The following is a 24,262-nucleotide window of genomic DNA, read 5'->3' as shown; positions in this document are numbered from 1 at the left end:
TCGTCCTCTAAGGGAGTAACATTTACTTTAGCCACTCTTTTCCTTTTTATATAACTGTATAAACTCTTGTTGTCTGTTTTTATATTTCGTGCTAGTTTACTTTCATAGTCTATCTTCCCTTTCTTAATCATTTTTTTTGTCATTCTTTGCTAGCTTTTAAAAGCTTCCCAATCTTCTGTCTTCCCACCAGTTTTAGCTACTTTGTATGCCCTTGTTTTTAATTGAATACAGTCCTTTATTTCTTTAGTTAGCCACGGATGGCTATCTTTTCTTTTACACCCTTTCCTCCTCACTGCAATATATTTTTCTTGAGAGTTATGAAATATCTCCTTAAATGTCATCATCAACATAAGCAGTCCCTCGAAATCGAGGAATACTTGCTTCCATTCTAAAAGTGAGTTCTTAGGTGACTGAACAGTCCAATACAGGAATTACAGTCTCTGTCACAGGTGGGACAGACATTCGTTGAAGGAAAGGATGGGTGCGACTGGTTTGCTGCACGCTCCTTCTGCTGCCTGCATTTGCTTTCTGCATGCTCTCAGCGACGAGACTCGAGGTGCTCAGCGCCCTCCCGGATGCTCTTCCTCCACTTAGGGCGGTCTTTGGCCAGGGACTCCCAGGTGTCGGTGGGGATGTTGCACTTTATCAAGGAGGCTTTGAGGGTATCCTTGAAACATTTCCTCTGCCCACCTGGGGCTCGCTTGCCGTGTAGGAGTTCCGAGTAGAGCGCTTGCTTTGGGAGTCTTGTATTAGGCCTGTGGACGATGTGGCCCGCCCAACGGGGCTGGTCAAGTGTGCTCAGTGCTTCAATACTGGGGATGTTGGCCTGGCCGAGGACGTCTATGTTCATGCATCTGTCCTCCATGGGAATTTGCAGGATCTTGTGGAGACATCGTTGGTGGTATTTCTCAAGCGATTTGAGGTGTCTACTGTATATGGTCCACATCTCTGAGCCATACAGGAGGGCGGGTATCACTACAGCCCTGTAGACCATGAGCTTGGTGGCAGATTTGAGGGCCTGATCTTCGAATACTCCCTTCCTCAGGCAGCCGACAGCCGCGCTGGTGCACTGGAGGCGGTGTTGGACCTCATTGTCGATGTCTTCCCTTGCTGATAATAGACTCCTTAAATGTACGCCACTGTTCATCAACCATCCTATACTTTAATCTATTTTCCCAGTCCACTTTAGCCAACTCTACCCTCATACCTTTGTAGTCTCCTTTTATTTAAGCTTAGTATGCTGGTTTGAGATCCAACTTTTTTGCCCTCCATCTGAATTTGAAATTAATCATGCTATCGTCACTCATTCCAAGGGGATCCTTTACTTGGAGATTGTTTATTAATCCTGTCTCATTACACAGGACCAGATCTAAGATAGCCTGCTCCCTGGCTGGTTCCGTTACATATTGCTCAAGGAACCCGTCCCTTATGCACTTTATGAACTATTCCTCAAGACTATTCTGAAGTGCATGTTTTGTCTAATTGGTGGTGGGCTCACTTAAGGCCCCAGCGCCAATATAAAATTGCCTAACGATGCTTTTCATTGAATGACGCAACCGTTACCCAAGTTATCGGTGATTATTATCAGTGGTAGACTTTTTATAAACAGAGTTACTCTTGTACAGATAAGATGAAAGGTGATATGGCCTTCCTGAGGGCGTGAAAGGCTGCAGTGTTTACACTGGGGTTCTGGAAGATCTGCCCTGAAGTACTGAGGCCAACCCCTGCCCCACCAAAAAAACCCAAGGAAAATAATCTCGCTGAAAAGGTGTTTAACAGGTGGTTTCTATGCCATGAGAAGTGGGCTCAAGTCCTGTGATTGTTCTCTCCCATGCTAACTCATCAGCTGTGCCATTGGGGAAATCACAGGGTGGATACCACACCCAGGGACCCATATCCTCACCATCACCAAGGCTGTCTACTTCCGCCTCCGTAATGTCGCCCATCTCCTCACTTGCCTCAGTTCATCTGCTGCTGAAGCCCTCATCCATGCTTTTGTTGAATCCAGACTCAACTATTCCAATGCTCTCCTGGCCGGCCTCCCAACTTCCACCCTCCATAAACTTGAGCTCATCCAAAACTCTGCTGCCCACATCCTAACTCGCACCAACTCCCGTTCATCCATCACCCCTGGCTAACTGGGCATCTGGGACCTTAATTAACAGTGGAACCAACAGTTTATTTCCTTAAACAATGAGATTTAAGGACCTACATTGGCTCATGGGTCTAGCAACGTCTCAAATTTAAAATTCTCGTCCTTACGTTCAAAGCCCTCCATAGCCTTGTCCCTCCCTATCCCTGTAACCTCCTCCAAACCTGCAAACCTCCGAGAACTCTGCGTTCCTCCAACTCTGACCACTTGTGCATCCCCAACTCCCTTTGCAGTCATGCCTATCCAGGTCCAGAGCTCTGGAATTCCATCCCGAAACATCTCCACCTCTAAGACACTCCTTAAAACCTACCCTGACACCTGTCCTAATGTCTCCTTCATTGGATCGGAGTCAATATATGTCTGACTACACTTTTGTGAAGCGCTTTGGGACTTTTTAAAACTAAGTTAAAGACGCTATATAAATTCTTTAAGGGTAACGTTGTTGTTGTAATGTCTCCCATTGATAAGAGACGGCTTGAAATCTTGCTGTAATGCTTCAGACTCTGTGGATTATAAGAGAACCAGCCTCAGCCACCATCTATGGAATGAAAATCAGCTCTCTATGGAGACTTGTGTCTACTTCCAACAGGAACATCCGTATCCGTCACAAACATTCGACCAACATGACAGCCACCTGCTCCTCAGTGTCGGTTGCCAGGCAATGCCAAGACCTGCTGCATACCAAGTCAAATGAGCTTTCCAATTTGTTGCCCCAGGACAGTAACAACATCAATGTCTGCTGCCAGTTCAATTTCTCCGTGAACCATTCTGCTCTTGTTACTTGGACAGGCTTCAGGGAGGCGCCTGTCAACAGCTGCTGTGTTGTCAGACGGCAGGCTGGGACCTTTGCATCTGTCTGGCCTCTGCTGACCTCATCCTCCTTTGTTTGGTTTGGCTTGTTTTTGTTTCTTTTTATGAAGGTGAATAATGTCGGGGTTCGGAAATGAGCATGAAATCGTCAGGTACGGCACGGCGCAGCTTAGATACAGCGCATCGGTGCTTTTTGCGCTATATAAGTGCAGGAAGTCCTGATCTCCCATCATTGGCTGCGCTCCACAGTGCCAGCGAGCATGGCGATCTTATCCTGACCCCAAGAAAACCGAGGGCTGCGATGCTGCCGTCAGGTTAAGGGATCGTTTTTAGCCCAGACATTTAACAGGCAGTGGGGGATCCACATTAAAATGGATCCCAGCTACAGAGACTGGCTCTCCAGTCTGAAGGTAAAAGAAACACATAGGCACCACTCTCCCAAAGCTGGGTGAAGTTTTGCACAAATATAAAAGTGACGTCATTCTTCCTCTAAACTGATTCGTCAGTCATTCCTCGGTCATACACTACAGGGGTTAGGTGCAAAGTTAATCCATTTAGATTTGGAAATTCACAAAACTCCCAGGGATTATGTTGTAAAGTGGAATTTTTCACCGGTCACAATGTACCACATCTGACACGTCCGAGATACAGTAGCCTCTTTGCTTAACTCCCTCCTCCCTCCCCCGACACATACACTCTTGTACTCTGCCTTTTGTTGGGTTCCTCCCTCACACCATGTCTGATTCCCTAGCTGAGAGTCCATGAATGGCATGTGCTAATGTTGCTTTCTAACCTGCTATGAGTGCATGCATCCACTGTATCTCATCTAGCCGGGGCAGGAAGCCTACTTGTTGGAGAAAGGCCTTCTAATTTCAGGCTTGGAGTTAAGGCAAAAAAAGCATGTGGAGTATTTTTGCAGAGTCAATATTCAAAGCGAAAATCTTCTGTGAAAGGTGAAACGAGTTTGCTCAAATGGCCATCCAATGGATGCATGCATGAGCTTAGTGGGAAAATGTACCTCTTGGTGTAAAAACATTGCCAAGTAAAGGTAACACTGGGTGTAAAAACATTGCCAGGTAAAGATACCACTGAGTGTAAAGACATTGCCAGGTAAAGGTAACACTGGGTGTAAAGACATTACCAGGTAAAGGTGGCACGGGGTGTAAAGACATTGCCAGGTAAAGGTGGCACTGGGTGTAAAGACATTGCCAGGTAAAGGTGGCACTGGGTGTAAAGACATTGCCAGGTAAAGGTGACACTGGGTGTAAAGACATTGCCAGGTAAAGATACCACTGAGTGTAAAGACATTGCCAGGTAAAGGTGGCACTGGGTGTAAAGACATTGCCAGGTAAAGATACCACTGGGTGTAAAGACATTGCCAGGTAAAGGTAACACTGGGTGTAAAGACATTGCCAGGTAAAGGTAACACTGGGTGTAAAAACATTGCCAGGTAAAGGTGGCACTGGGTGTAAAGACATTGCCAGGTAAAGGTAACACTGGGTGTAAAAACATTGCCAGGTAAAGGTGGCACTGGGTGTAAAGACATTGCCAGGTAAAGATACCACTGAGTGTAAAGACATTGCCAGGTAAAGGTGGCACTGGGTGTAAAGACATTGCCAGGTAAAGGTAACACTGGGTGTAAAAACATTGCCAGGTAAAGGTGGCACTGGGTGTAAAGACATTGCCAGGTAAAGATACCACTGAGTGTAAAGACATTGCCAGGTAAAGGTGGCACTGGGTGTAAAGACATTGCCAGGTAAAGATACCACTGGGTGTAAAGACATTGCCAGGTAAAGGTAACACTGGGTGTAAAGACATTGCCAGGTAAAGGTAACACTGGGTATAAAGACATTGCCAGGTAAAGGTGGCACGGGGTGTAAAGACATTGCCAGGTAAAGGTGGCACGGGGTGTAAAGACATTGCCAGGTAAAGGTGGCACTGGGTGTAAAGACATTGCCAGGTAAAGGTGGCACTGGGTGTAAAGACATTGCCAGGTAAAGATACCACTGAGTGTAAAGACATTGCCAGGTAAAGGTGGCACTGGGTGTAAAGACATTGCCAGGTAAAGATACCACTGGGTGTAAAGACATTGCCAGGTAAAGGTAACACTGGGTGTAAAAACATTGCCAGGTAAAGGTGGCACTGGGTGTAAAGACATTGCCAGGTAAAGATACCACTGAGTGTAAAGACATTGCCAGGTAAAGGTGGCACTGGGTGTAAAGACATTGCCAGGTAAAGGTAACACGTGAGCAATGCCCACTTGGGTGAGTTTTCAGAGGGCTGCCTGCACCCCAATGAACTAAACCCCAGCTCGAGTCAGTAACCACGGGAGAGACGGGGGAGGGGATTGATGTTGGGAAAGCGCTGTGCTCTGTCTATGTAACGGTTTGCAGTAACACCATTTATTCAGACCATGCAATGCACACTGCCGTCAGCACCCAACTGAATGGCACTAACACAAGCCATATTCACCAGTTTGTCAATCTTTAAATGAAAAACCATTTGAAATGCACAATTTGGCATCTCAAACCTACAACACGATGACAGTAAGCTGGCTGTGCACCGTGTCTCGGTGAGTGAGGTACACCGACTGCCGGTGTGCTGCGGAGTCACAGCAGGTGCACTGATAGATGGTTTCACTGGGTAGGCCACATTGTCCGCATACCAGACACGAGACTCCCAAAGCAAGTGCTCTACTCGGAACTCCTTCATGGCAAACGAGCCAAAGGTGGGCAGCGGAAACTCTACAAGGACACCCTCAAAGCCTCCCTGATAAAGTGCAACATCTCCACTGACACCTGGGAGTCCCTGGCCAAAGACCGCCCTAAGTGGAGGAAGTGCATCCAGGAGGCCGCTGAGCACTTTGAGTCTCGTCGCCGAGAGCATGCAGAAAGCAAGCGCAGACAGCGGAAAGAATGTGCGGCAAATCTGTCCCACCCTCCCTTATCCTCAACGACTATCTGTCCCACCTGTGACAGGGACTATGATTCTCGTATTGGACTGTTCAGCCACCTAAGAATTCATTTTAAGAGTGGAAGCAAGTCTTCCTCGATTCCGAAGGCCTGCCTATGATGATGATGATAGATGGCCTCAATGGCATAATCCTTGGCCTGTTGGGACAGTGTTCAGAGGGACACTCCCAAAGACACTGATTGTAGTTGAATCTTCCTACTAATGTCTGCTTAGAAAGGAGGCTTTCCTTTCACCTCCCCTCCACACCCCCACCCCGGAATACTTTGAGCATGTGTTATAAAACATCAAGGTACAGGATGTTTCAGCTGACGTGTGGTTGCATGCACAGCAGGCCCGGAGCTGAACTGTCCTTGGCCTCTGTCCAGGAGGCAATGATCTGGCAAGGGTGTGCTCCCAAGACGCCTCTTATTATTTATTTTGAAGGAGGAATTTGCCATGATATCAAAATTACTGAAAGTTTAACAGTTCCTGGGTCTAAACAGCCAAGAAAAAAAACAAGAAAAAAAATGTTTAGAGAAATGAAACCGATTTTAAACATCCCATTTGGTGCTTTACTGCGTAGAGTCGGAAGGCCCCAGGTTAGAATCATAGGGACCAAATTTCAGCCTGAGTTGCTCCTGTTTTTTTGGAGCAACTGGTTTAGAATGGAGTATGTTAGAAATTGCAATTCTCGACATTTAGTTTGCTCCAGTTCTAGTCAGTTAGAACAGTTTCAGTTTGGAACAGATTTTCTTTTTCAAAAGGGGGCGTGTCTGGCCACTTACGCCCGCTTTGAAAGTTTAGGCAGTGAAAACTTACTCCAAACTAACTTAGAATGGAGTAAGTGTAGAATTTTGTACACTCAGAAAAACCTTGCCTACACTTAGAAAATCAGACGTAGGTACAAATCAGCTGTAGGAAATGGGGGTGGTGGGGGGGTTTGAAAGGAAGATTACAAACATTAAACACTTCATTTTTACAAATAAAGAGCCATCATCAATAATAAATTATAAATGCATCAATAAATCAACCAATAAATCAATCAAAAAAAATTAATAAAAAATTAAAAAAATTAAAAAATCAATAAATAAAACATTTTCTACTTACTGACTGCAGCACCGGAAGCCCTCCAACAGCGTGCTGGGACAGGCCCCCCCCCCCCCCCCCCGCCAGTGTGCCACTGTCAGTGTCTCTATCTCTCTGCCTGTCTGCCTGTGTGTCTCTCACTCTGTCTGTCAGTGTCTGTGTTTCTGACAGTGAGGGGGGGGGGGGAAGGGGGGAGGGGGGGGGACCGTGGTTCGGGTCCGGGGGGGAAGTGGGGGTCGGGTCGGGGAGGGGGGTTCGGGTCCGGGAGCGGAGCGGGAGTCGGGTCGGGAGCTGGGGGGTGGGGGCGTTGAGAGCCAGCTGAAGGGAGGAAGTGGGAGGTGCAGCCTGATCCACGCAGCCCCAGTGAGGCCATTCGGCCAGGGCTAGGGGCGGCGTGCTTAGGCCCCTCCCACAGTTTTGGGCGCCTGGAGCTACTGCACATGCGCACCCACTGTAGCGCGCCTGTGCAGAGATCCCGGCACTGTTTTCAGCGCAGGGACCTGGCTCCACCCCCCACAACTTGTGTTGCGCTGCGCCCAGCTCCAGAGGACCTGCAGGGAGCCGGAGAATAGGTATGTATTTTTTAGGCGCACTTTCGAGCTCGAAAAATGAGTGTCCAGGTCAGGGCTGTGCCGTTCTAGGCGCAGCCTTAAACTTGGGCCCATATGGCTGGTGGAGGGGCAGTCCCGATACCGCCTGGAAAAGGTTTGCGCTCTCGTCTGCAAAATTCGGCAAAAGGTGAGATTCCGTGATCGGGGACGCAAAATCAGGCGTTACACAAGGAAGTTTTTGCGCCCCAGCTGAAAATCGCGGCGTTAAAAAAGTTTTGTTGATTTAAGGGACTTCATTGTTGTTCAGTGCCCTGCAACATTACGTTGTGTATTGTATGGTTTTATTTTGTTGCAGTAAAATTTATGACCCATCCTTTGCCATTGGTGTCTTGTGCACCATTCCAACGTTCACCAGAGATGTGCCTTTATGGGGGCACATAGCGTGTTCAGTATTAGCTCCATCCCTCAGTTTCCTCCATTTAGGAGAGCCAGTCCATTACGAGCTGGCGACGTGTGAATCTTGGTCCGGCAGCATCTCCACGCTGCCTCCCCCGTGGATGGTGTGGCTATCCAATGGGGGCCTCGCCAGGCTCCTCTTCATCATCCTCCTCCTCCTGAGGTGGGCCTGCAATCCCCACTGGCAATGCCTGTCCTTTCATGATGGCCAAGCTGTGCAACATGCAGCACACCACAATGAATTCAGATACCTGTTATGGGGAGTATTGAAGGCTGCCTCCAGACATCGGTCTGCCTGTCGGAGATGGCATATCTCTGTCAGCACTTCCTCTCAGAAGCGCAACCTTCTCACACACTGTTCCTCAGAGAGCTGGAGGTATGAGCGTTGGTACCTCTAAGCCCATGGGGTGGGGAGAAGCCCTCCTCCTCAAACATCTTCGGCCTCTCATCGTCCATGGGCCGACATGGCCAGCAGCCCTTCTTCTAGCTTGATGCTGCCTGGCAATAGCATGGAGCATGATATGCTGGCAAACTAGTAATGCCCCCATTAAATTCTCTCACTGATGTTGTAAGGGCACTGTAATGGCAGATAAAAGTGCTGTTTGCAAGTCAGAGCTTCACGCAGCATGATGTGCCCAATCATTGTAGTCAATGAGACCTGCGATGTAGGATCCTCACCCCTCCATTTAAATACGCTGCCAATACCGCCTGCTGCACTCTGGGACGTTTCCTGGAGCGGGTATTAAATGAGGCGTTGGGGCCGAATTTTGCATCCGGGGCGCTAGCGGAGCGTTGCACGACGATTGACGTCATGATCTCAGTGAACTAGAGGGCGGGGCGGTAAGTTTTTGCACCGCCGCAAACCATCAGCCAAATTTGCCGGCTGGGCGGTAAAAGCTGGAAGTCTGGCCTTACGCCTAGAAACATCGTTTACTGTCCCTCCGGGACGCTAACAGAGGCGCAAGTCAGCCGAAAGCCAGCCCTATAGTAACATAGAATGGCTACAGCAAGGACGAAGGGCATTTGGCCCGTCGAACCCGTGCCGGCTCTCTGGAAAAGCACCTCAACTAGTCCCACTCCCCCGCCCTTTCCCTGTAGCCCTGCAATTTTATTTCCTTCAGGAACTTACCCAATTCCCTTTTGAAAGCCACGATTGAATCTGCCTCCACCACCTTTTCAGGCAGTGCATTCCAGATCCTAACCACTCGCTGCGTAAAGTTCTATCCCCAGACCTGTGCTAACTTACCTCATCTCAGCTGGGACTGAGGTAGGCGGGAGTAACGGTTGTCTTTGGTGACCCAGATCAAGGGAAGGGGAAATTCAGTCTGGGTCCCTGATCGCTATCCACTGATTGCTGTTCGAAGTGTGCACGTGTGGAGTCTGTTGAGGACAGAGCCCCGACTCCCAATTCCTCGCCTCCGCCCCAACCCCCCCTCTCCCCGCCATCTCACACACAGTCAAATAGCCAGCTATATGCTTCTGTCCAAACTCACGAGATGCCAGGTAGATGTTAGTGTCAATGGGAATGATCACCGTCAGAGGAAAGAAAACTTGCATTTATATAGCGCCTTTCACGACCTCAGAACATCCCAAAGGGCTTTACAGCCACTGAAGTACTTTTGAAGTGTAATTACTGTTGTAATGTAGGAAATGCGACAGCCAATTTGCGCACAAACAGCAACATGATAATGACCAGATAATGTTTTTAATGAGGTTGATTGACGGATAAATATTGGCCAGGATACTGGGGATAACTCCCCTGTTCTTCCTCAAAACAGTGCCATGGGATCTTTTACACCCACCTGAGAGAGCAGACGGGGCCCCGGTTTAACATCTCGGCTGAAAGGCAGCACCTCCGACAGTGCAGCGCTCCTTCAGTACTGCACCGGAGTGTCAGCCTAGATTTTTACGCTCAGTTCTTGAACCCACAACCTTCTGACTCAAGTGGCGAGAGTGCTATCCACTGAGCCATGGCACGACCATAGTTCCCACCCCCCTCCCGCCTCTCCCTGCAGTTTTGTTGATCAGTTCTGTCCCAGACATTGCCAGGGCTTTTATTTTGAAATCTGGCCTCCAACAGTCAGGCTATTCTGTGTTTAGTCTAGTAACCTAATCATGACTCGTAAATAAGCTGCAAATGTTCTGGGTATGGAGATCTTGAGCTGAAGCATAAATCATGGGCGGTAATTTTGACTCAGGGCTATAGTGTAAAACAGGAAATATTGATACAGCCACTCATAATACATCTCTCCTGGCTAATGAAATGAAAATTGGGTGAAACATATAACAACCAGCTGATTCATTATCGCCCGTAGTACTTAAATCTCACTCTTCCCTCCCCACCCCTAATATTTTCTCCTAAAGACATCGAGTCATGCTGGGGATACAGTTCCACCAATGTAAGCAGCCCTCCTGTATCCTGCACAAGTAACCATACTTCACTTGTGAGCATAGATGGTGAGCCGGTGAGTCTTGCGTGACTATTCAACTTGAGGGGCCTCGCAGCTGAGCTTGACACCACACACGTACTGCTGCAGCAGAGCTCGCTGGATAGCGATCAGCACTGGAAATCCTACCTGAATTCTCTCTTTAACTTTCGCCTCAGTCAGCTCAGCACTCCCCGGGGATTGAAGCTGGGATCGTCCTGACTCAGTCTCGTACATTGGTTCAATGCCCCTCTGAATCAGCAAGGGAGCTATTCTTTTACTACAGAATCGTCATGTTAGAGAGCTAAACCAGCCCCCAAAATACATAAAGAACAGCGCTGAAGGCTTCAGCTCATCTGCTGAAACCCTCATCCATGTCTTTTTTTTTTACCTCTAGATATTCCAACGCACTCCTGGCGGGCCTCCCACGTTCTACCGTACGTAAACTTGAGGTGATCCAAAACTTGGCTGCTCGTGTCCTAACTCGCACCAAATCCCGCTCACCCATCACCCCTGTGCTCGCTGACCTACATTGGCTCCCGGTTAAGCAACACCTCGATTTTAAAATTCTCATCCTTATTTTCAAATCCCTCCATGGCCTCGCCCCTCCCTATCTCTGTAATCTCCTCCAACCCCACAACCACCCCGAGATCTGTGTTGCTCAGATTCTGCCCTCTTGAGCATCCCTGATTACAATCGCTTAACCATCGGTGGCCGTGCCTTCTGTTGCCTAGGCCCCAAGCTCTGGAATCCCCTCCCTAAAACTCTCCGCCTCTCCACCTCTCTTTCCTCCTTCAAGATGCTCCTTAAAACCTACCTCTTTGACCAAGCTTTTGGTCACCTGCCCTAGTTTCTCCTTATGTGGCTCGGTGTTAAATTTCTTGTCTGATAACGATCCTGTGAAGTGCCTTGGGATGTTTTACTACGTTAAAGGCGCTATATAAATGTTAACTAACAAGGAAATACAAGTTTCCACATGCTTGAGGATTCTTCTGAAGCCACTTTGACAAAGTGCCCATGCACTGAAAGTTGCCCATTTGTCGAAGCCCAGTTTGCACCCCCTTGGAGACGGGCACAACCTGTGGGACTATTAATTACAGTTGTCTCCCATCTGATTTTGGACACAACAGCCCAGTTTCTGAGTGGACTGTTAGTTAAAATGTCGCTGTGTAAACTGGAATTGAAGACAAGCCATTGCAGTTACCTGTGGTATGAAGTCATTAGTTATCAAGGTCAGAGCTCAGTGCCTGATCCCACCCGGTGCTCAACCCCTGTCTAGTTTTGGACTTCTTTAAACAGAAATGATGGGCCGGATTTTGCTGGAGCTAGGCATCTCATGGCGGGCTCCAGTAGTTAGACTTTTTTAATGCACCCTTCAGCTGGACATCCTTTGTGCCGTGACTTGCTGTCACTGTGAGCATGGCGAGGACAATGCTGGGACCTGAATTAACAATGGGACCAGCAGTGTATCTCCTTAATCAATGAGATTTAAGGATTGAGAAACCATCAGAGGAACGACAGAGAAGGAGGGTGAATTAGAGCAACTCGGGTACAGAAAGAGAAATAAAGAGAGGGAATGAAAGATTGGATCAAGAGAGGGAAAGGAAAAGTAAGAAAAAAATTCGAATTTGACATTTAAAAAAAAATCTAATGACAATTGACTACCAACAGGAATGAGATTGAACAGTTAAAATTGCTCCCATTCTGAGCCAGTGAGGTTGATTGGCGCTGTATTCACAATTATCACATCATTAAAAAGGTACTTATGCTCTTAATTACCAAATTTTACTTTCTGTGGCGAGTTTAATCCGCAATTGATGTGCAAATCTATTCTTAAATATAACGGGGAAGCTAAGGCAAGCTGCCATTTGTGAGCAGTAAATGGCAGAGCGGCAGTCGGTGTAAATGGACCCGCAAGTTCTGGAGATTCACAACTCCCGGCGTGCCTCACAATCCCCTGTGCTTGGCTGATCGATTTGCACATTGGTAACAGTGCGTGCTGTAACCCTGCTAATATTTTTCCAGCAAGGTCTGGCCCAATGATTTTTTTTTTACACTGGGATCTCAGTAAAATGCCACGGTAGATTTGTGAATTTTCTCTATTACACCCACTTTACTGGAATTTTTTTTTTAACATACTTACAAAATTGGGAGAGAGTGATTACAGGTCTGCCACTGGTGATAGTGGTGGGGGGGGCGATTCAAGATTGACTTAGGATGCATTTACACCATATAATGCCGATTTTACAGAATTGATTCCCTTTGGTGGAGGAAAACCTCTGGGAGCTGGCCTGCGATTTCCGGATATACCCTCCTGTTGGCAAGGCGCCCCACAGGAGCGCGCCTTTGGGAAAATAGCTCTTGTGTTCCAAAAATATTGCTCAAGAAGGATATTGCAATGTGAAAATATATTGGCTTAAGTGTGAGTTTTGTTTTTCCATCGCAGCCTCTTTCTCCTATAATAAACAGGAACATTAATGTGTAATTTTTGTTTTATATAATTGAGTGCCGGGAGATTGACCAGTTCTGCATATGGACATTATCCAAAAACAAAGTATAATTTCTTTCTGGATTCTTTATTCCCTTGCGCTCCCTGCCAGGCTGGAGGAATCTCCTCCCCATGTTCGACCAGCTCTGTGGCAGCGACACTCTCCTATTGATTGTCACGGCCACAAGCTGGTCTGGTGTGTGTCTGCTTTATTCTGATGTGGTGATAACAATCACTTGGCACCTTGCAATGCACCAGGATTGGCCTCCTTTCACGTGGGCCTCGCGTGCATTCTGCTCCTTACTTATATAAGCTGGTAGCCGGAGCTGCCCTGTGTGTGCAGGCCGGGTGCCAGGTACAGTCAGTGAGTGCCAGGTATTGCCGACGGTCTACAGGTTTGTAGTAATACCGGCCCTCCTGTATGGCTCAGAGACATGGATCATATATAGTGGACACCTCAAATTGCTGGAGAAATACCATCAACGGTGTCTCCGCAAGATCCTGCAAATCCCCAGGGAGGACAGACGCACCAACGTTAGCGTCCTTGACCAGGCCAACATCCCCAGCTTTGAAGCACTGACCACACTCGACCGGCTCTGTTGGGCAGCCCAGACACGAGAGTCCCAAAGCAAGCGCTCTACTCGGAACTCTTATTCGACAAGCTAGCCCCAGATGGGCAGAGGAAATGTTTCAAGGACACCCTCAAAGCCTCCTTGATAAAGTGCAACATCCCCACCGACACCTGGAAGTCCCTGGCCAAAGACCGCCCTAAGTGGAGGAAGAGCATCCAGGAGGGCGCTGAGCACCTCGAGTCTCATCGCTGAGAGCTTGCAGAAAACAAGCGCAGGCAGCGGAAGGAGCGTGCGGCAAACCAGACTCCCTACCCACTCTTTCCCCCAACCACTGTCTGTCCCAGAGATTGTAATTCCCGTATTGGACTGTTCAGTCACCTGAGAACTCACTTTTAGAGTGGAAGCAAGTTTTCCTCGATTCTGAGGGGCTGCCTATGATGATGACTGCCGACAGTGCCATGTTCTGCCAACGGGTATCTGGTGGTTGGCCAAGGAAGTTGGCTTCGGTGCAGATGACGGTTTGGTTTATTTGTATGCTTTTTTAAAATCAATGCTCCTCAGTGATGTTTGATTTAAAAAAGAAACCTCTGGACGGGTTGGGAAGAGAAACAAGTTTAAGCAGCAGATGAGGAAATGCTGCCGCCTTTGTCAGTGACACGGTCGGACTCGACACTCGACACTCACGGGGCAAACCCAGGAGTTCCCCTTTAACTCCCGGAGACGGGGCGGGACGGGGCAGGGCAAGCAGGGTGTCCGCCCGGGAATGGCAGGCGGGCCGCTTGCCAACTTCCTGATCAAGTCGGTGGGAAGTGGCTGCCTGGGTGGCAGGAGGCCCTTGCCACGGACCCTGGTACGTACTCCGGGGGGGGGGGGGGCGGTGGGGAGAGGGGAGGACGACCAGGGCAGGGAGGCCAACGGGTTCCATGTAAGGCCCGGCTTCGCTTGAGAGCTTGCACGATAACCTCTTTTTAAAAATATCTCCTTTATTAAGCACCATTTTGCAGCAAGTATTTTTTATCCTGTACAATTTGGAAAGTTCCACGCGTGATCCCCAGTCAATGCTGAACAGGTTAAAGGTATCTTCGGGGACCAATCCGGTTGCTGCAATTGGGCTCAGCACCTGCCCGATCTTGGGGAGATGAACAATGCCCTCCAACGCCTCCTGCTGGAGATTCCTCGCATGTGCAGACAGTCGGATCTGGCTCTGATATCCGTGCTCCAGCAAACTACGGATGTACACTGTCAAAGGAACAGGCACTTCAGTGAGGTACTGGAGGGTCTTCTGCATTGTGGAACCATGTGATTCAGCACCTTCCGGAGAGGAGGGCAGTCTTTTATGCGTGCACGTGAAACTTGCAAACTGAGGCAGGGTGTAGTGTGCCCGCTGTCCAGTTGGGGGCAGCACTTGCTCCTGGCATTTTAAGGGAAGGCAGGTCAGGAAATCAGTGGATCTAATATTCTGTCCAAGTAAATGAATTGATAAAGAAGCAGGGGCTGCTCGCTGTTCATTGATTGCTGCTGGCAAGTGCTGGTGTTTGGCTCTTTACTGAGGACAGGGCTGAGCTTGGCGACAATGCCCTGTGATGGAATAGCCTCCCCCACCCCGGTTGTCTCTGAGAGGGAGAAGGGGAGAGGCTGAAAATGATTTTTTTTTAAATTGGCAAATCAGCAGGATCGCCAACAATGCACCAGTTTGGCAAAACCAAACATGAGTGCTTGGCATCCTATTATTTTGCATTTACTGCATACTTTTAAAAAGATTGTGGCTTTGTTTTTTTGCGTGTACACCACCACAACAACAACTTGCATTTATATAGAGCCTTTAGCGTAGTGAAACGCCCCGAGGCGCTTCACAGGAGTGTTATAAGACAAAAAATTGGCACCGAGCCACATAAGGAGAAATTAGGGCAGGGGACCTAAAGCTTGGTCAAAGAGATAGGTTTTAAGGAGCGTCTTGAAGGAGGAAAGAGAGGTAGAAAGGCGGAGAGGTTTAGGCAGGGAGTTCCAGAGCTTGAGGCAAGTAGTGACTGTGTGTAGAAATGTACAGTGCTCTGGTCGTGGCCAGAAGAGTTTGATGTGCTTCAACACGCCCAAGGGTATTTCCCCGAAGCCAGAACGTGGAGGAAAGAGTCAGCCGGAGTGTCACATCGCCCTCTAGTGGACTGGTTGTATTTTACAAGTTAAGATCATTGTTCATGGGCCCAAGTTTCACCCTTCCTCCCTCTTCTGAACGTGCAGACTTTTTCTGGCGTACAGTTTCACAAGTGAACATAGGAACTAGATGAATAAAGACCACGGTCCATCTAGTTTGCCTTCTACCGTCCCGGAAGTCGCAAGCTGCAACGATAATGGAGTTGTTGACTAATCACAACAACCGTTCTTCACCAATTAGTCTACAACAAACCCAGACGTGAGGCGAGGAGAGCCCCACAGTGGTGGAGAGCTTTAGGAACCATCGATCCAAAGTCACCCGTTCCCTACAAGCATGCTACACTTACCACGTCATGTCTCAAATTCCTCGTATACTGTTTAGCAAAATGTTATTTTCTGAAAGAAATCTATTCAATTTGCATCCTCCAAAATCTTGCCCAGGTAGCCATCCTTTATTTGTGAACCTAAAGAAAGACTTACATTTATATAGCGCCTTTCACGACCACCAGACGTCTCAAAGAGCTTTACAGCCAATGAAGTACTTTTGGAGTGTAGTCACTGTTGTAATGTAGAAAATGCAGCAGCCAATTGCACACAGCAAGCTCCCACAAACAGCAATGTGATAATGACCAGATAATCTGGTTTTTTTTGTTTGTTATGTTGATTATGTCTTTCATTCTCTCTCATTTTTTCTTTCTCTCCCTTTCTTTCTCTTCTCTCTCTCTCTCTCTCTCTCTCTCTCTATTTCCCTCGTTCTGTCTTTCATTCTCTCTCCTTTCTTTCTCTTTCTTTCTTTCGCTTTCTTTCTCTTTCTCTCTTTTGTTCTCTCTTTCATTCGTACTCTCTTTCTTTTTCTTTGTCTCTCTCTCTCTCTTTCATCAGCAGCACCCAGGCAGGGTACTGAACAAGCTGAACTACAAAGCGAGCCTGTTTTTGGGACTTCAGTTGAAATTTGATTTTTAAAAAAAAAAGTAAATTGGCAAATGTGGAATCAAAAACAGTAAACACAACAAACAAACAGCAGGCTCATCAGCATCTAAAAAAAAAGTGGTTAGATTAACATTAAAAAGCCTTCATCAGAACCGAAAAAGGAAAAGCGGTGGCCCCATTAGATAACTGGCCTGAAAGCAGAAGGCAGGGAGAACAGGTAAAGCTCTCTGTTATCCAATGTGTCATCAGCATTTGTGTGTCCACTGCCCAAGCACAGCAGCTTCCGCAACAGCAAGTCTATAAAGCTTCACTGATGGGGGGCTAGTGGCCCAGCTGTACTCAGTGGTGGGAGATATGTGTCCACGGGAATAGAGGAAAACGCTAACTACGCGACACCTATAGAAATCCCAGCGGCTCACTCAATAGCAACATTTGCCAAGGAACAGGTCTTCTGCTTGTCCTGTTTGGAGAGTGTATGTAACGGAGAGAGGATGGAAGAAAGAAGGTGCTCTCTGATCTGCAACATTGGCCACAGAATTGCTATTGTAAAATAGTTCATTGTATTACAGTTCTAACAGCTCATAAAATTAAATTGAGCAGATAACTTTTAATTTTCTTTCTCTCTTTGTTTCTTTCTCTCTCTATTTCTCTCTTTATTTCACGCTTTCATTCTCTCTTATTCTTTCTTTCTCTCCCTCACTTTTTCTTTCCTTCTCTCTTTCATTCTTTTTCTTTCTCTTTCCCTTTCATTCTCTTTTTCTTTCTGTCTCTCTTTCTTTCAAAGACCATTGAAGCTACATGACGTAATAGATGGTGTCACGGGATCCAGAATTCAATGGGAGAGGTATCTGCAGCTGTAATTAACTGCTTCTTTCAATATGCTGCACTTAATTATAGCTTTCACTTCTGTTCGTCCAGGTGAGCAATTAATGGCTTCCTGAGTGTAATAGTAGATTGTTGGGGGTAGGGGAGGAAGATTTATCCCTGGATCTGCTGAAGCGAATCATGTGCTGCAAGGTTTCTCCTTGTGAGTGTTGATTGTGCAATGTTCATGCGTTTGCGTGTGGTTGTATACCAGAAAACTCAGATTCCACAGACCATGTGAAGTTGAGAGTAGTCATTCTAGTGGAACTGCAGACTACCCAAAAAAGGGAAGATAACCAGTTGTTGTGTCTAGTGGCTAATGTTCCTGGGAACTGAACTGTCAGTAAGATGAGAAAGTAGCACAGATTAAAACCCTGTCACTGCCCATTTCAGACCTCAGAAAAGTTAGAGAAATATCCCCTTAATTGTGGAGACAAAACGATTAAATGTTCAATACAGTTTAGTTCTAAAGTTCTCTCCCCACCCCACTTTCCTCATTTTTATTTTTCCACCTTCATGTCTGGGTCCTCCATCTTCCCTCAATCGAGAGGGCAGGTTTGCAACTCAAAGGCTTTTGTCGAGCAAGGGAGGGAAACCTCCTGCTAACCTGATTGAGGAATCCAGGCACTGCACAGCACTGGGTCAAGCCAACCATTTCTTGCAATGGCAGTGAGAGAGGCAGAAAGGTGAGGATATGGCAGGTTAGACAATGTTCTCTGCCTAAAATGATAAACAACCGTTCTTTGGCAGGTCACACGACACAACCTGAAGCCAGGGCTGTTGCTGATCCCAGGGGTTCACTGGTTCCTGATGTTAGAACATAAGAATTAGGAGCAGGAGTAGGCCCCTCGAGCCTGCTCCGCCATTCAATAAGATAATGGCTGATCTTCCACTATCTCCATATCCCTTGATTCCCTTAATATTCAAAAAATCTATTGATTTCTGTCTTGAATATACTCAAAGGCTGAGCCTCCACAGCCCTCTGGCGTAGAGAATTCCAAAGATTCACTGCCCTCTGAGTGAAGAAGTTTTTCCTCATCTCAGTCCTAAATGGACGAACCCTTATTCTGAGACTGTGACCCCTGGTTCTAGACTCCTCAGCCAGGGGGATACATCCTCCCTGCATCTACCCTGTCAAGTGCTGTAAGAATTTTGTATGTTTCAATGAGATAACATTATTTTAAACTCTAGAGAATATAGGCCTATCTACTCAATCTCTCCTCATAGGACAATCCCCCCATCCCAGGAATCAGTCTGGTGAACCTTCGTTGCACTCCCTCAATGGCAAGTATATCAATCCTTAGGTAAGGAGACCTAAACTGTACACAATACTCCAGGTGTGGTCTCACCAGGGCCCTATATAATTGCAATAAGATGTCTTTACTCTTATACTCAAATCCTCTTGTAATAAAGGCCAACATACCATTTGCTTTCTTAATTGCTTGTTGTACCTGCATGTTAACTGGCAGTGTACAAGGATACCCAGGTCCCTCTGAACACCAACATTTCCCAATCTCTCACTGTTTAAAAATACTCTGCTTATTGTATTTTCCTGTTCAGTGCTGTAATGTTGTACTTCCAACATGCAGCCACTAGGTGGTGCAAACAATGCCGCTAAGCTCCTGTCAAATCTGCACTGTATTGACAGCAATGGGTTTGTGAGGCATTGCATAAAGTAACTAACTTGTTTTGTCAAGATGATTAAATGTTGATTAAATTTGAACAAAATCAATAGTTCAGAGCACTGGGTGATGCAAGTACGTTGCTCTTTCACCTCTGGACCTGTGTTTGAATCCAGCCCAAACTGCTCAGATGAACATCACCTCTCTGTCTGCTAGCCATAAGTGTCCTCAGTGAGTCTTTGCTGTCAACCCAGCGGTTTGTGGCAGTAGATGCACATCACTGAGCTATCCATAGGTTGGCACACTTTCTCGTCAACTCGGCATCCATAAGGAAGTGTAGGGTGAGAATAGAGATGTCATACAGGTACAGTGTGGTGCGCTGATCGGAGATTGGGGTGGGGCACAATGTTGGGCTGGGGGAGACTGAAGAAAGCTTTTATCTTTATTAACTGGTGGTGTATCTGATCTGGGAGCACTCAATATGAAAAGGCTTGTCAATACACCTTCTGTCCACTAGATGGTGCAACTTCATTCCTCCCACGAGCAGTGCTCGCTCCTGGGGGAATAAAACTATACTCCATGAGGCAATCAGTCAGTTTCCAGGAGCTTGATCCTGATTATAACTACCAAATAAGGAACAATATTCCCTTTCCCAGCCATGACGTCCTTCATCGTAATCAACACAAAAAAAATCATTGCCCAGACACTGTTGGGGTGGTACTGACCTCAGCTCAGTTGCTGCTGAAGCCCTGATCCATGCTGTTGTTAGCTCTAGACTTGACTATTCCAACGCTTTCCTGGCTGGCCTCACATCTTCCGCTCTCCATAAGCTTAAGGTCATACAAAACTCAGTTGCCCATGTCCTAACTCGCACCAAGTCCCGCTCATCCATCTCCCCTGTGCTTGTTGACCTACATTGGCTCCCGGTTAAGAAACGCATCGATTTTAAAATTCTCATCCTTGTTTTCAAATCTCTCCGTGACCTCGCCCCTCCCTATCTCTGTACTCTCCTTCAGCCACACAACCCCCCCGAGATATCTGTGCTCCTCCAATTCTGGCCTCTTGCGTATCCCCAATTTAATTGCTCCGCCATTGGTGGCTGTGCCTTCAGCTGCCTAGGCTCCAAGCATTGATTTCTCCCCCTGAACTTTTCCGCCTCTCTAACTCACTCTCCTCCTTTAAGACATTCCTTAAAACCGACCTCTTTGAGTGACAAAGGGTTTTGTCACCTGCCCTAATATCTCCTGGTAACGCTCCTGTGAAGCACCTTGGAACTTTTCACTACTTTAAAGGCGCTATATAAATACAACTTGTTGTTATTGACCTGTCCAGAACAGGAAGGTCCCAAGTTCACCCGCAACCCTTGCTGACCTAACTAATCCCAGCCGAAATACTAGGGGACCGAGGGTCCAGCGAGAAGGAGGAACTGAAGGAAATCCTTATTAGTCAGGAAATGGTGTTAGGGAAATTAATGGGATTGAAGGACGATAAATCCCCAGGGCCTGATAAGCTGCATCCCAGAGTGACCCTAGACATAGTGGATGCATTGGTGGTCATTTTCCAACATTCTATAGACTCTGGATCAGTTCCTATGGATTGGAAGGTAGCTAATGTAACACTACTTTTTAAAAAAGGAGGGAGAGAAAACAGGGAATTATAGACCGGTTAGCCTGACATCGGTGGTGGGGAAAATGTTGACATCAATTATTAAAGATGTAATAGCAGCGCATTTGGAAAGCAGTAACAGGATCGGTCCAAGTCAGCATGGATTTATGAAAGGGAAATCATGCTTGACAAATCTTCTCGAATTTTTTGAGAATGTAACTAGTAGAGTGGATGATGGAGAACCAGTGGATGTGGTGTATTTCAAAAGGCTTTTGACAAGGTCCCACACAAGAGATTGGTGTGCAAAATTAAAGCACATGGTATTGGGGATAATGTACTGATGTTGATAGAGAACTGGTTGGCAGACAGGAAGCAAAGAGTAGGAATAAACGAGTCCTTTTCAGAATGGCAGGCAGTGACTAGTGGGGTACCGCAAGGTTCAGTGCTGGGACCCCAGCTATTTACAATATACATTAATGATTTAGATGAAGGAATTGAATGTAATATCTCCAAGTTTGCAGCTGACACTAAGCTGGGTGGCAGCGTGAGCTGCGAGGAGGATGCTAAGAGGCTGCACGGTGACTTGGACAGGTTAGGTGAGTGGGCAAATGCATGGCAGATGCAGTATAATGTAGATAAATGTGAGGTTATCCACTTGGTGGCAAAAACAGGAAGGCAGAATATTATCTGAATGGTGACAGGTTAGGAAAAGCGGAGGTGCAACGAGACCTGGGTGTCATGGTCCATTAGTCATTGAAAGTTGGCATGCAGGTACAGCAGATGGTGAAGAAGGCAAATGGCATGTTGGCCTTCATAGCGAGAGGATTTGAGTATAGGAGCAGGGAGGTCTTACTGCAGTTGTACAGGGCCTTGGTGAGGCCACACCTTGAATATTGTGTACAGTTTTGGTCTCCTCATCTGAGGAAGGATATTCTTGCTATTGAGGGAGTGCAGCGAAGGTTCACCAGATTCCCGGGATGGCAGGACTGACATATGAAGAAAGACTGGATCGACTAGGCTTATATTCACTGGAAAATTTAGAAGAATGAGATAGGATATCATAGAAACGTATAAATTTTTGACGGAATTGGACAGTACTGAGGGAGTGCTGCACTGTAGGAGGTGCTGTCTTTCGGATGAGACGTTAAACCCAGGCCCCGTTTTCCCGCTCGGGTTGGTGTAAAAATAAAGTCCCATGTTACTCTTGTCCTGGCCAATATTTATCCCTCAACCAACACATTGCTGTTTGTGGGAGCTTGCTATGTGCAAATTGGCTGCATTACAAAAGCGACTACACGTCAAAAGTGCTTCATTGGCTGTAAAGCGCTTTGGGACGTCCTGAGGCTGAGAAAGGTGTTATATAAATGCAAGTGTTTCTTTCTGCTGGGTTGCCACTCCCAGTTGCTGCCCGGTGAACTCAGCCGGTGATAGTGCTTATGCATTGCGATGGGGCAAAGACCGAATCAGTCTTAGCTGTGTTGTTTTTCTTGGTGCATAGCCTGCCAACACTAACTGTCCAGGCTCAGCAACGAAGAGCAGTCTCTTGGGTAGCAGAGGGATCCTGGCACGTGTGCAATAGTGACTTGCAAAGAGCCGGCACCTTTGTGAGAGGAGAATTAGGAGCAGAGTACGGATCAATATCCAGGAGTGTTTCAGGCACTCTGTTATTCTGTCGAGCTATTTTTGCATCCAAATATTTGTTGTCTGAGCATCTACCTGTAACACAATTCCGGGCAGTTAGTGTGCGTGCAAAGTCGGAAAATCCCAACAACATTAACAAAAAAGAAACTGTGAGCCTTTGCCCACCATCAACTGACCAATATTTGCAAAGAAACCTAACTGAGTGAAGGTTTTTGATTTGTTTAAACGGAGTGAGCTATATGCTGATGATCATTCCACAGGTAAACAGGGCTGACGGAAGTGAGATGCCAGCCCTTTTGGATACATTAAGTAAGGGTCAATAAACGCCCTGTTTTTATTTCTTGCAGGCTTGTCATGGGTGTTCGACGGGATCTGATTGTGACTGTAGTGGAGTGAAAGGTGAAAAGGTACGTTTTCCGAAAATCCCCCCTCCCCGCAGTTTCTCGGGGATCAAGGAAAGGATTTTGGAGGTGATTCCTCACGGGAAAACCCTGCATCCATTTTAACAATCTGACCTTGAAATTGCACTTTGTCAGATCATCATAATAGCAGCCAGAGAGATTTCAGATGAACACATCAGTATCCCATGGTGTGATTTTTTTCTAGTTTGAGTGTGAGGTTCTTGGTTTGCAGCAGCTTACTCCTGTTCCCGCTGTCCGAGGTCCTTAATTTATCCAGATGTTTCTCTCTGATGTCCCCACATGTTTCCATTAATTGATTGATTGAGTGCTTTCTGAAGTGACTTTTGGCCTGAACATTTAGACATTGTGTCCACTAGGTGGAGTATTTCCAGAGGCCATGCTGCCCGAAACGGTTCAGGACTGGGGGAAAGTTATCCCTGTTACCCTGAGTGTGAATCAGTACGGCCCAGCACAAGTCAGATCTTTTAATAGTTCTCAGTTGCAGACTACAGGGTGATTCATTTTTCTTTTGGTCATTCTACATAGTAAAACTCCCTTGAGATCCACTCCCTCACTAAATAGTTCTTATTTAGAATGATTTTGAGCCCCTGAAAGTTGACACCGGTACTTCAAAGCTGACCATTTCTTCACGCGTGAGTCGAAACAACATGTGGCAACAAGCTATTCAACTGTGAGGACATCATGGCTGAACCCGATCCTGACTTTACCTGATGTCCAGCACGGATTACCAAATAGTTGCCAGGAGCAGGAATCCTGGTTTACTTTTTTTCTCTTACCCTCTCCAAGGACACTAGGCCAAGGTCCCCCCCACTGCCTTGTCTGAGACCAGCTACATTAGCAAAGATCAGGCTGGCCCCAGCTGTGTGACTCCATACTGCACAATGTCTCCGGTCCCGTGTACTTGTGAAAGTTCCCATTACTTCCTTGTTCTGATTCCCTGTCGCCACTGTTTTTACATTCTTAAACCCCAATTTAAAAAAAAAAGTTTATTGCCATAATGTGTGCATCAGAAGAAGACACACAATAGCAGAAACACGATGGATTGTCAACTTGTAGCCTTACTGACTCAGCATTGTGCCTAGTCCAGCCACCAGCCATTTTCTAAATAGAATTTTCTCCTTTGTACCTTCTTAGATTTAAATATATATCTAACTTCTCTCAACTCTACGCAGGCCAGACGGAGTTTTGTGTTTTTACAGGCGTCCTATTCCTCAGGCACCAGGTTAGTGCAGTGCCTGCACATCCCACTAGGTGGCACTCGTACAGCAGTAATCTGCCTTTAAAGACTCTAAACCACTTTGTGTGTTGTCCCTCACTGAAGCCTCTCCACCTGGCTATAATATCCACAAACTGCCCCATGCAAATTGGCGGTGTGGCCCTGATTGGCAAAATCACGTCCTGGTCTCTCCCCCGATCCTTCTGGTACCTTCTCCCGCTTCAAACATCCTAAAATTCTCCCAACCCTCACCTTGTGTTTCCCCCCTCCCCTCCTTTCTCAGCCTTTGTACTGAGCGACTTCTTATCCTTGGCCATT

General features: G+C 46.9%; 1 protein-coding gene across 1 annotated transcript in view; it reads left to right on the top strand.

Annotated features, from left to right (window-relative positions):
- The window catches only part of col4a5 (collagen, type IV, alpha 5 (Alport syndrome)), a 291,814-nt gene that overhangs the window by 113,471 nt on the left and 154,081 nt on the right, over positions 1 to 24,262 (top strand). Inside the window, exon 2 of the mRNA XM_070882799.1 lies at positions 22,654 to 22,713. Within this exon, the coding sequence (XP_070738900.1) occupies positions 22,654 to 22,713 (60 nt within the window). The remainder of the gene's footprint in view (positions 1 to 22,653; positions 22,714 to 24,262) is intronic.

Source organism: Pristiophorus japonicus, chromosome 6, assembly GCF_044704955.1.
Source record: "Pristiophorus japonicus isolate sPriJap1 chromosome 6, sPriJap1.hap1, whole genome shotgun sequence".
NCBI lineage: Eukaryota > Metazoa > Chordata > Chondrichthyes > Pristiophoridae > Pristiophorus > Pristiophorus japonicus.
This window is presented reverse-complemented; position numbering and strand designations above follow the sequence as displayed.